This window comes from Ranitomeya variabilis, chromosome 2 (assembly GCF_051348905.1).
Source record: "Ranitomeya variabilis isolate aRanVar5 chromosome 2, aRanVar5.hap1, whole genome shotgun sequence".
In the NCBI taxonomy this organism is placed as follows: Eukaryota; Metazoa; Chordata; class Amphibia; order Anura; family Dendrobatidae; genus Ranitomeya; species Ranitomeya variabilis.
In genome coordinates, this window is record NC_135233.1 from 226,176,565 (window position 1) to 226,190,445 (window position 13,881).

General features: G+C 42.1%; 1 protein-coding gene across 1 annotated transcript in view; it reads left to right on the plus strand.

The window, feature by feature from the left end:
* The window catches only part of SLC6A8 (solute carrier family 6 member 8), a 77,419-nt gene extending 64,711 nt beyond the window's left edge, over positions 1-12,708 (plus strand). Inside the window, exons 7-13 of the mRNA XM_077283800.1 lie at positions 1,895-2,019; positions 2,222-2,334; positions 5,465-5,602; positions 6,223-6,325; positions 8,984-9,084; positions 9,475-9,645; positions 11,003-12,708. Of these exons, the coding sequence (XP_077139915.1) occupies positions 1,895-2,019; positions 2,222-2,334; positions 5,465-5,602; positions 6,223-6,325; positions 8,984-9,084; positions 9,475-9,645; positions 11,003-11,140 (889 nt within the window). The 3' untranslated portion in view covers positions 11,141-12,708. The remainder of the gene's footprint in view (positions 1-1,894; positions 2,020-2,221; positions 2,335-5,464; positions 5,603-6,222; positions 6,326-8,983; positions 9,085-9,474; positions 9,646-11,002) is intronic.
* Positions 12,709-13,881: the final 1,173 nt, after the last annotated feature.

A 13,881-nucleotide genomic window follows, 5' to 3' on the forward strand; every position in this document is an offset into this window, starting at 1 on the left:
TGGCACCTCCAGAGTTCTCTTCACAGGTGGAAATCTGTGCCTTCCCTCTAGCGCTAGGTGTTGCGGTCCTTCCCTGCTGTGCTTACAGAAAGTCCCCACAACTGTTGTGTCTGTTTCTTAAGTTCCCTCAGAACTCGATTAGATGATGTTCTGCTAATCCTCCGTCCCTCCCTGATGTTCTGGTTGGGACGGCACCCGTTTGACGGGTAGGCTCGGAGCTCTTCCGGGACCCTAGAGTCGCCCCTCTCCACAAGTTGCCCCCCAAGACTGCATAGGTGATTTAAGTGAGACAGCCCGCCTTAGACTGACTGTCCTGCCGCTGTTTAGAGTATTGCTTGAAGCTGAATATTATAATACTCTCTCGGCGTTCCGGCCACCGGTTGTGCGCCTCAGTAGGATGTTGCCTCGGTCTTACAGCACGACTCCTACTGGTATTCTCCTTATTGCTTTGATCTCGTTTCTCACTCAGCACAATCTATCTCGCTTCTGATCCTTTCTTGGGCACCGCCGCTATCCTGAGCAGGCACGGTCCCGTTACGTTCGCTCAAGTTGCCAAGCCTCTGTCAGGATCCCACCCCTGACAGAGACCCTACTGTATCTTCCCCCACAACACCCTCTGCCACAAGGTGTTGCCTGGTTCCAACCCAGTCAGCTTTCTCCTCTAACTTCCTGCCTGACCCCCAGTTTACCCACTATGGTGGGGAGTGGCCTAGTGAATAGAACCCTTAGCTCCCCCCGGAGGCCCGACTATGAAATGTATTGGTGTCTGTGATACCTGATCAGATGAACTCCTTCAGTGCCATCAGACGTGCCATAGCTCCCCTTAGCGGCGGAGCCACAGTACTGCAACGACCAGGACTCTGGGGCGCTGCAGATGCCATCAGCACATTGCCATTAACGCAATGTGAACCCGGCCTAACATAAAAGAGGTGATCCCATCTGGCCTGTCCTTCTTGATTTTTATGGTGTGTATATATAGAGGAGAACTCTATGCAGGTTCAATACCCATGAGGAATGGGTCATCATGCTCTTGGACCCAAGTCTCTACAGGCTTCTTTGGAGCTATTGGGTTCATCTCCAACACTAAATCACATAGAGTTCAGTTAGGGCTTAAATGGGTTTTCGAGGCTTAAAGAGTAACTGTCATCATATTTTATTTTTTATATATATAACTCAATAGTACAGGTGAAAATAAGACACTTTGTGATATATATTATTAGAGAAAGCTGCTTCTTTCTCCTGCTGGGTTGATATTTCATTTTGTAAACTACGTATTCACATTACTGAGATAGTGGAACTGTTGTTTCGGGAGCACTTGCAGCAGAATGTGTCTCCCAATAGTACCTCCCTCCCTCTCCATATAACTTTATGAGCACAAACTATCATCTCCTATGTCAATAATGTGAAAATCTGTTTCACTGAATACAATTTTCTAAACATGAATTGAAAGTGAAAGATCAATGTAGGAGAAGAGCAAAGCAAATTTCCCTGATAAGATATATTGCACAGTTTGTGATTTTCATGTGTACTATTGATTTCTGAAAAAAAAAAAACACAACAAATCCACTTTAAGACATTGATGACCTATCCTTAGAATAGGTTCTTGGATATTGCAGTTTAGCGCTTAATCATTGAATAGGAACTGAGCTAAAGTACCCAAGAACGACCACTGGACAGTATACAGACCACTTGCATCTGACCCTCACCGGTATCAGACCCCCACTAATCTCATATTGATGCCCTAACCTGAGAATCAGCCATCAATTTAAATTTCATGTGTTAACTTTACCAAGTTGCTGCATTTAAAGTTGAGGAACCTTTCACAAATCCCATAAGTTAGATAAACATCTGTAGCGGTGAAGTGTGTTCTGACCAGCTCCAACTTTCTCCTCAGAGATGCCTTTGTCCTCGCGCTTATTAACAGTGGGACCAGTTTCTTCGCTGGCTTTGTGGTCTTCTCCATTCTTGGATTTATGGCAAATGAGCAGGGAGTGGACATTTCCAAAGTTGCTGAATCGGGTAGGTACTTTCTGGATAACCTGTTTTTCGAGGATTCCTTACTCCTCCGTACATGTCTACCAAGAGAAACATCTGCTGTGCTTCTCTGCTTTATTTGTCTACATTGATGGAAGAATTAGTCTTGTCTCGATTTATCACACCTTTCATAATAGTGTTAATTCCAGCTAACAGTCCTTACGTCTAATGTGTTTTCTATACTCAGGGCCTGGATTGGCATTTATTGCGTATCCCCGGGCGGTGAGTCTGATGCCAGTGGCCCCTCTCTGGTCTGCTCTCTTCTTCTTTATGCTGCTTCTCCTTGGCTTGGACAGCCAGGTAACTATCTTTCTATTCATGCAACATTAATAGTGTAGCTATGCCAGTAAAAAAAATTCTTGGCCAATTGTATGTAGATTTGTAAAATCCTACATTGAAACCTAAAAATCAATGCAGTTAAGTTGGCATTAGGGGGTTGGGTTGGTATGTGCGTCCATGAGAAGGATATCCTTGATATCAGAGTATAGATTATTCTGGGTTGTTATCGGCACAGAACAGAATACCACAGGGCCTGGCTTATCTAGGAGGTGTGTAGCTAAACGGCAACTTGGGGTGGCTGAGCTGACGATAGGGCTTCTAATCGGGCATCTAATGGGTGCAGATAGAACAAATTTTTTTCCTGGCTTTCTTGCTGGTAGCTTAGCTGCCGACACAGCTCCAATCGCAGGGAGGATTGGGGAGCAGCGGGGCCCATGGCCTAGCAAACTTTTGCGCCGCAGGTGGTGGATGTGGTTTGTGGACCCACTGTGCCTTGGGGGCGTAGCTAAGCGACTACCAGGTGTTCACTGGAGCTCATGATGGTGGAATCAGGCTTGGCCGCAGGTAGCCATCAGATACCACTCCTGGGCAGTCCCCAATACTGCAGCTGCTGACCCCAGGGGTCAAGTGCGCAGACATGGATATGGACTCGGACTCCGTGCAGACTAATAGGTTCTGGATCCTCTGCAGAATGGTTACTGACATGGACATGGCCATGGGCTCCGTTAAGAGTAATAAATTCAGGATCCTCAGGCAGAACGGCTACTGACACAGAAAGACAGGACAGATTCAGGTACCGCCGGAGTGGATCCAAGATACAGATGCGGCTTCAGTGTTCCAAAACTGGTTGCAGCAGTCCAGAGATGCATAATACCAGTACAGGCAATGGAACAGGGACTTCGGGTTCACGACTGGCCGGAATAGAACTAGGGATTCTGGTTCAGTACACTGGCCACAACAGGACTAGGGATTCCGGTTCAGGACACTGGCCACACCTGAACCAGGGTTCGGGTTCAGGACACTGGCTACACTGCGACCAGGTATTCAGGTACAGGACACTGGCCACACTGTGACCAGGGGTTTGGGTACAGGACACTGGCCACACCATTGGCAGGGATTTGGGTTCAGGACACTGGCCACACCATTGCCAGGGATTCAGGTTCAGGACACTGGCCCCAACAGCGCCAGGGATTCAGGTTCAGGACACTGTCCACACCGGGACTATGGATTCGGGTTCAGGACTATGGCCACACCAGGACCAGGGAACCTCACAACTTCACTGGTAGAACACCACACTACCTAATGACTGAATGTGTTGCTTGGCACCTCCCTATTGGGGAGGGTGCCTTTTAAACAAGATGACTCCCAGCTATTGGCTGGGAGCCATTTTGCAAGTCAGCTTGGTTACTAAATGCCTCTCAGCGTTACCTGGACTCAATACAGGAAGTAAGCAGTGAGCATGCTGGGGACAATGCTGTGCGGACAAGGCAGTGAGTATGTCAGCATAGCATTACACATACAACAAAGAAGATTTTGCAGTCCCTATATCAGTAAACCCTTTAAAGAGTAACTTCACCTGCTAAAAAAATGAGTTATATACCTTGCAAAAGTTCCTGAACTCCCCTGGTTCTTCCGCTTTTTTCCATTTTGTGCTGCGCTTCTCCATTGTAGAGATATTCACATTCATTGCTTTTGGAGAGCAGTATGTGAAATCTCTGCCTGTTATGCAACTGAGCATTTCTTTTGAGTCTTTTCTGGAGGCGTGCACTTTCACCCCTCCTTCTCAGATCTTGCCCATCACAGCTCGGGAGTGACTGAGACTGCTAGATCAGTGGCCATTCTGTGATTGACAGTATATGAGAGGGAGTGGTGAAAACGCATGCCCCCATAGAAGACTTAGAAGAAACACTCCGTTTAACCATAAGCAGAGATTTCACATATTGTGCTTCAAAAGCAATAATTGTTAATATCTCTGCAATGGAGAGAAGCAGTGCAAAATGGAACAAAGCTGCAGAATCGGGGGAGCTCAGAACATTTTACAAGGTATTATTAAACTTAACTTTTTTGAGCAAGTCACAGGTCCTCCTTAAACAGATATTTTTCTTTTGCTAGAAGGGTTCCCGATGATGAGCTGATCACAAGGTGCCCCACTCCTGGGACCTCAAAGGATCAGCTGGGGAAAGCTTATAACGAGGGTTCAATTTCCCTGCAGCACCTCCACAGGAGAAATGAAGTATTACTCCATTTGTATTTAAATCAATGGACTGTCTATGTGTTCAGGTCCTCCAAAGTGAGAGACATCGTCTATAATCGCTATCCATTCATCCATTCAGGCTAATTAATTAATCATGAATGGGTAACTCTGAACCCCCTCCTTTGGGTATTTGGAAATGGTTTGTATATTATACAGATATATTATGACTATCAGTTATGGGTAATGTTGAGCATTCCGATACCGCAAGTATCGGGTATCGTCCGATACTTGCGGTATCGGAATTCCGATACCGAGATCCGATACTTTTGTGGTATCGGGAATCGGTATCGAAACAACATTAATGTGTAAAATAAAGAATTAAAATAAAAAATATTGATATACTCACCTGTCCGGAGGCCCCTGGACATCACCACTGGTAACCGGCAGCCTTCTTTGCTTAAAATGAGCGCGTTTATGGCCTTCCATGACGTCACGGCTTCTGATTGGTCGCGTGCCGCTCATGTGAGCGGCACGCGACCAATCAGAAGCCGTGACTTCAAGGAAGGCCATAAACGCGCTCATTTTAAGCAAAGAAGGCTGCCGGTTCACAGCGGTAAGGTCCAGGCTGCGTCGGAGAGGTGAGTATATCAATATTTTTTATTTTAATTCTTTATTTTACACATTAATATGGATCCCAGGGCCTGAAGGAGAGTTTCCTCTCCTTCAGACCCTGGGAACCATCAGGGATACCTTCCAATACTTGAGTCCCATTGACTTGTATTGGTATCGGGTATCGGTATCGGATCAGACCCGATACTTTGCCGGTATCGGCCGATACTTTCCGACACCGATACTTTCAAGTATCGGACGGTATCGCTCAACACTAGTTATGGGTGATCAAAGAACTACAACGTACTGTATATACTGTCACTTAGAAATTGTTATCTATCATTACAGTTTGTAGGCGTGGAAGGATTCATTACTGCCATCTTGGACCTGCTTCCATCACGCTATTATTTCCGCTTCCAACGAGAGGTAGCTGTGGCCGTTTTCTGTGTGGTCATGTTCCTTATTGACCTCTCTATGCTGACGGAGGTATGACACGCAATAAGCACAGCATTATTTTATCTCCTATTTCTGTAGATTATTATATACTGTTTTGTATTTTTTTCTTGCAGTACACATCTACTTTTCTTGTAGTTTGTTTTATGCAAAGTACGGTATATAAAAAATAACATGCTCACTGCCAGGAATGAGAGCAGGTTTCTTAGTCAATGTAGTATTAGGAACAATAACCCCTTTGGTTGCTATGATCTGACGCTGGCTTGTGCATGTTGTGTTATTTGCATTACTTTTATGCCCTTATTATTACTACGGACGGCTGAAAATATCACCTGAGCCTTAAGGTGACCATACACATTAGAGAAAAGTCAGCTGGGCCCAAAGTTTTTGATTAGACCAATCATCTTATGGATATGGGGGCATCCCAACTCTTCTGTGTTAGATGATGTTGAGGGACAGAAGGATGGACCCACATTAGGATTCAATAGCAAATGGAGCTAAGCTGCAATACCAGACACTTCCTACAGACAGATGTGGCACTGTTTCTGGATGAAATCAACAGGGTTGCCATTTTGATCTTATACAACCATATAGATGTAGAACATCATGGTTATAGATGACCTAACATCCTACATATGTGTTTGTCTTCACAGGGTGGCATGTATGTTTTTCAACTGTTTGACTATTATTCTGCGAGTGGAATGACCCTTCTATGGCAGACTTTTTGGCAGTGCGTAGTCATTGCCTGGGTGTATGGTAAGTCAGTGGAAACCTGAAAAATGGATATGATTTATATATTACTTCTTCCTGCAACTGTTTAAAGATCATGGTCATTTGGCAGAGAGTTGGTGCAATATCCTGGTCCATTTATGTGGTTTTGGAGTGCCAGGACTTGTGTGATATTACAATCAATCATAGTCTCATGGTCATTGGGCAGAGACTTAGCTGGAATATCCTGGTCCATTTATGTGGTTGAGGAGTGCCAGGACTTGTGTGATATTACAATCAATCATGGTCTCATGGTCATTGGGTAGAGGCATAGGTGGAAGCTCATGGGGCTTCTATGTGGATGCAGGGTGCCAGGGCTTGTGTGATACTACAATCAATAATGGTCTTATGGTCATTGGGCAGAGACATAGGTGGATGCTCATGGGGCTTCTATGTGGTTGTAGGGTGCCAGAACTTGTGTGATACTACAATCAATCATGGTCTCATGGTCATTAGGCAGAGACATATAGATGGAAGCTCATGGGGCTTCTATGTGGTTTTAGGGTGCCAGGGCTCATATGATACTACAATTAATCATGGTCAGTGAGTAGAGACTTGAGATAGACAAGAATATTCTATATATGTGGTTTTGGGGTGACAGGGCTTGTATGATACTGTAGTAATAGTCTATCATGGTTATTGGGCATAGACATCGCTGGAATATCCTGGTCTATCTACGAGTGGTTGCAGGGCACCAGGGCTTGTGTGATATTACAACCAATCGTGGCTATTGGGTAGAGACTTAGCTGTAATATCTTGGTCCATTTATTTGGCTGTAGGGTTCCAGGGCTCGTGTGATGCTAAAACCTATCGTGGTCATTAGACAGAGACTTACCTGGAAGCTCCTTGTTCATCTATGTGGTTATGGGGCACCAGAAATAAGATGATACTACATTCTGTCATAGTTAGTGGGCACAGACATAGCATGAGGTTCATGGACCTTGGACGTAATTATGGAGCATCATATGGGCTTGAATGATGGTACAACTTATCTTGGTTATTGGGCAGGTTGATCTATGTGGTTGTGAAGGACCAGGGCTTGAGTGATGATGACAATCGGTCATTGTTATTTGGAAAAGACAAAACTTCAATCTCCTGGTCAATCCATGTATTCATGTGGCGCTAGGACTCAGGTCACACCACTTTATAGTTAAACCATCTTGAGAGACCACATAGGTGGTAACAACTGAGGTACCAGGGTATAAATCTGAAATAGTTTCTTCTGCTGGTGATTTTAAGCCACTTCTACCATGGACTATGCTTGGGATAATATATCCATATAATCACAGTGCAGTGTTTCCCGACGTGGATGTGTATGAGTGAGTCAGCAAAGATAGCTGTCGGCTGAACGAATGACAGCTATCTTAGGTGTAATGGCCCCTTAACACATAAGGTGGTCCACAGGCAACCTGTCACATTAGAAACACCAGCATTATAAAATAGCATATGGGGCCATGTTAGAGATTTTGTATTGGGACCCAAAAGTTTCTACAGTAGTTTCAAGGGCTGAAAGGACATGCTAAAGATTTTAAGCCCCCATCTCTCTGTGATGTGTGATCTATATTTCAGATAGATTAAAAGTCCCATTCTATTTGCAGTGAGTCCGACCCAGAGTTCTCCAATCACTTCAGAGGCAGATGCAGGAGCTGGAGCGTGAACGGCTGTTGGCTGTCATCCAGAGCATGCGCCTCTACACAAAAACTCTGTCTTAATATAGCTCTGTCCTTGGGATCTGCTGAGCTACAGAGATGCCGCAAAGCATCTCCTAGAGCGCTTTCAAAATACCAGATTGGTCACATTTGCTACTGCATATCTTCTGTACAGAGGAAGGATTGATCTATTTGCTGACTGGCACATACATCTTATTTGTAGTCATTATAAGAATTAATATAAGGGAGTCTCTGGAAATATAGAAAAAAAAGGATAAGTGATATCCTTAAGGCTCCCAGTGTACTGATTATTGAAATTTGGTTGCAGAGAGTTTATCATGTCACAATTCTGGAGGTGTGGGATTGTCTACATGGTATATGTAGTTGATGGTGGTGGTATACCAAGTCAAATGGCAAAATACATGTACTGAAATATAAGGTCTACCATCACCATTGCTACCATCAATACCACCACCATCCAAACCACCATCCTGACGACAAATATCACAACCACCTCCATAACACCCACCATCATCATCATAACAACCACCATAATACCCACCATGAAAACCATCATTCTGATGACCAATATCACAACCACCCTTATAATGCTCACCATCACAATCATACCCACCATCCTGTCGACCAATATCATAGCTACATCCATCACACCCACTATCACATCCACCACTATTGCAACCACTACCATCACAACCACTATCATACCCACCATTGGAACCATCACCAACATCACACCTCCATCACAACCATCACAACCAAAATCACTACCGACACCAACAACATCACAACCAACACCACAACTACCACCATCACTCCCACCATCCTAGCCACTATCATCACAGTTACCATCAGAACCATCACTCATCAGGATCTCCATTATCTCACAACCATAAGTGCTGATAATAGGTACACAGAAGAATACTAGTAAAAATATAATCTGCTAATTTTGATCTTTTAATTGATTTCACGTCATCAGGTGCTGATAGATTCATGGATGACATTGCCCGTATGATTGGATATCGTCCTTTCCCTTGGATGAAATGGTGCTGGTCTCTGATCACTCCCTTCGTCTGCATGGTAAGATCACATCCTTAATTACCTGCCTGCTCGGGGTGGGATTTATAGTTTCAATACAGCTGGAAAGCCACAATTTGGAGAAAACTGATCTATGATATCGCCAAACGCAGCTGCCTTGTACCACTTGCTCAGATCCTGAAGAAAGAAGCTTATCACAACCTCCAGATGCCTGAATGAAGAACAAGCCTAATGACTTCCGTGAATATTTTCATAAAACATAAACTCATGTGACATCTTCTTCCATGAACTTGATATAGGGTTGGCTCCTAGAGCAATAAAAAAAATCTATAAAAGTTGTGAAACGTTTCCTAAATCTGCAAGTCAGTCTAGGTTTTCTTGAAGAATTTTTGTTCAAAACTTGTAGTGACTGACATACTTTCTGCTATACAGGCCATATTTATCTTTAACTTGGTGAACTACAAGCCTCTGACGTACAATAAGATCTACACATACCCATGGTGGGGTGAAGCAATTGGCTGGTGCTTTGCTTTGTCATCAATGCTGTGTGTCCCGGTGACCTTCCTTTACAAAATCACACGTGCCAAGGGGACACTGAAAGAGGTAAGTGCCCTCACTTCTACGTAAAATGAGATATAACTGTTTAGTGATGGTTCCATTCAGGGATTCACTAATCCACCAAGAGAACGGAGGATGTTCAGATGGGCCCAATCTTGGACATGATAATTAGGTTCACTTAAAGAGCTTGTCTATTTTAAAAAAAACTGTTTCCATATAGTCCTAGAAGAGAATTAGAAGAAGGGTCCACAGTTTAGGGTTTTTATATCTTGGCTAAAGTGAAAAGTGATTGCAAAAAGCATCTTTTGCTCTAAAAAACTTAATCCAATAATTTGAATAAGCATTGTGTAATTCTTAATTTGCCCTGTGGGGGCAATGAAGGGAAATGTAACACTTACTGTCAGGTTTCCTCTACAGACCACATCTGATTGTTGTGAAAGACATACCCTACGAGTAACTTGTTGTCAATGGAGCCTTTTAATAAGTAGGGTTGGTCCTAAGTGGACAAAGTAGATGCAGTTGGAGTTGATTACAATTTTAATCCCTTACAAACATTTTTTTCAAGTCTAAGACAGGACTGTACCTGTTTATGAATAATATTAAAGGGGTTGTCCAGTGAAAACACATTATCATGGGCTGATAAAATTACTGCTGGGACCTGCACCGATTGAGAAATTGGGGAGTTTTTATTCCCGACAGGGAACTTTTATAATGGAGCGGCAGGTCAGATATCTAACCACTGCTCCATTCACTTTGCCAGAAAAAAATGAGGCTTTAGAGAATGAATGGTGCAGAGATCAAGCAAACACATTTCTGCTCCATTCTAAAGGGGATAAAATTGCCCTAATCTGCCGACCAGTGGGAGTCCCAATGGTCGGACTCCCACCAATCAATAAGTTCTCGCCTATTCTGTCTATAAGTGATAACTTAGCTTCACCGGTCAACCCTTTTAAAGGGAAAACTTGAGTTTTTAGAATTCAAATTAAGATTTATTTGTGATCTCTTCACAACAAGGTACTTTTTTGGTTAATATCAATTTGTGGATGAATTTCTAAATTCACCAGAACCAAAATATATTCAGGATTTCATAGTTAACTGCTGTTTTCACTTTATTTGGTGGTTTTTGCCTTCAGTTATCATTGATTGAGTTATACTTTCTTGGTTTCCATCATTGTTCGAATTGTCACGTGAGCGAGGCCTAGGGTAGCAAAGCTGGAATTGCCAGTTATCTCCCCAAAAATACTCCTGTCAAACCATTCATATCTCTTTGAATTAAATTTAACATAGAAAATTGCCTTGTCCTGAAAATTTTCTTCTTTTCATCTATTAAAGTAGTGATAATCCTTAAATAGAAGAATGCTTACCCAATGTATCTAATGACCTTGTTGCTATTTATTGACAGCGTTGGCATCATCTAACTGAACCCATATGGGGAGCTCATCATTTAGAATACATGGCAAGTGATCCAGATGTCAAGAGCTTGACCAGCTTGAGCCCTGTGTCGGATAACAAGGTCATCATCTTCGAGACTGTTATGTGAAGTGAGCGTCTACAACCTGTGATCCTCTGAGGGTTTTGCTTCAGTCCTAGTCTCCATCTTCAATCAATGACAAAAATGTACAGTAAATTCCAACTCACAATGCAAACATCTTCCCCACCTAATGCTAAATCATCAAGACGTGAAATGATTGTCCCACACCATTGTTGGCAATGGTGAAGCAAATGTGAAGAATTTACCATAGGTTGGGTCTTCTACCTCTAAAGTATGGTCTGTTTCGAGAAAAAAAAATCTGGAAATTTACATAATGAACTTCTGTTACTGCAATCGTACTAATCTCGGTCATTAATTGCCAGCAAACATTTGGGCTACAAATTGATTTTCTTATGTTTTTAAGTAGGAAGCATCAGGTGGTCAAAAAGTGGACAGGTTGTTGAAATCTCCTTAACCAACATTGTTAATGGTTGTCCTCCTTTAGTGAACAAGATGGTAGGAAATCATCCACGAGATTAACAATTCATGACCATGAAACTACTATTCTGCTGGATGATGGATCTCCAGTTAAGCACCTTATAATGGTAAATCCTAGTACCCCAAATTGTTTGTTGATGGAGAATCTCACCAACCTGGACTTATACATTCTGTATCGATTTGTTTTAGGACATATTTGCAGAATCTAAAAGGAATACAGTATCTATGCCAAAAAGCAGAATATGTAGAACAGATACAGTTGAGTAATTCCAGATTTACACTTTTTATAAGGGGGTGGGGTGCCAAATGCTTTTGGGATATCAAAATAAATCCCTGTCTTCCTTTACTACCAGGAAAACTCATCCCAAAATATCTGTGAAAACAAATATCAGGACAGGCATCCATTGTGCACTATGGCGGGTTGCTTGCCAATGTAAATAATACTGGTGTGCTTAGAAGGATTGTTGTGCCCACTTGGTGCCAGCAATCAACACAAAGTTAGATGGCAAGCTGATAGCTTTAACCCCTTAGGACGTCAGAATTATATCCTATGCATGTACCCTCTGAAGGAAAGTGGGATGAGGTGGCCAGGTCACTTCACTGAAATCACCGCAGACAACAGCAAATGCTGAATTTGCACTTTTTCTTTCTTTTTAATTATTTTTAAATCAGTATATTTGTGCATGCATTATGTGTGCACAAGTAACCACAGAGGATGCCACCGGTATTACAAGACTTGTAAAAAAGAACAAACACTATATCGCTGCTCGTATTAGTAACTGTCCTATACCTGAAAAGGGAGGTATCTGCTGCTATATGCAATGCTGTGACCGGCGTCCATTTTGTGCCTCTAGACATAGTGAAACCTATGCATCAACCAATGCAATGCTTTGGAATAAATATATATATATAAGTGTCTGTATAATGTGTGTATATATATATATATATATCACAGACACACACACATCTATTAAATATGTGTGCATATATATGTTACGAGTCAGGGAGTGGGCCAAAGCAGACCAGATAGGTCTGCACGGGAACATAGACTGAACACTTGATACATCCCATTAATACACATATACATCTCTTCTCTATATGCCCCATTGTCAAAAATATACATTGTACCTGACATACGCAAAAAAAAAATATATGTTGCATGCCTTGACAGCAATTCTCAAAAAATGGCGGGCTTATGTTAATTTGCATTAAAAGTGGTCTTTCTGTGGCATTTGGGGTAAAATTAGGCAGGACTTAAATTATCCCTTACACTCTTAACGGTTAGTAAATATGCAGCAGGTTACCATTACCGTACGGTACGATGCAACAAGGGATATCTCCAAAATCAACAATGTTCACACAAAAATACTTGAATTACCCAATTGAATCTGATCAAAAGCAAAACTACTCCCTAATATCACTGAGTAACAGACTGGAATGATACGCGCTTCCCCGCCCAGCATCCTTAGCAGCAGAATTAGTATGCTCAATAGCTTTTTTTTTTAAAAAATGCAAATTTCTAATTTTATTATAAATATTTTTGTGCGGTAAAATGTAATTTTTATTTTTATGATGATAAAACATGTATAGAGATAATGTTTTTATGAAGGAAATATGAAAAAATGCTATATTTTGTGACTTTGTGAAAAAGGGAGGAAGAATTAGGGTAACTTTTTGTGGGCTTTTCACAGTAATTGTGATTCTGATATACTTCTCAGTCATGAGCATGTAAAAGGAGATTCCTTATTCAGTGTACGTGAAGCAGTCCCTGTCACAAATAGGCCTCATTTTTATATACGATGCACTAGGCCTTAACGGTTGCCCATGGCGACCAATCAAAGCTCAGCTTACATTTCCAAAACTGCTTTGGAGAAATGAAAGCTGAATTGTGATTGGTTGCTATGAGCAACAAGGTCTGTTTATCCATTAGACTAAGAAATGAGGCCTATATGTTTTTATTAGGCATCCACCGGCCTTCATATGTTCATGGACTACATTTTTTTTAATGGAGGCTATGTTTCTGCAGCAGCCAATGCAAATTACAGTACTGGTTGAAATGAGCAACTGATTCTCTTTTAAGTCTGCCCTAGTTGTTATAGATAATGGTGATCAGTGCAACCAAATCAGAAACCACGTCTTACTTTGCCAATGAAAGAAAGCATCTGATTGGTTGCCAAGTGGAACACTGATTTTTTTTTACCTTAGCAAGTGTCTTGAAGAAAGTTGCCGAGAGTCTAATAAAGTTTGAACAAAGAAGGAAATATATACATAACAGAACGTCTTATATAAAAAAGTCATCGGATAAAAATATA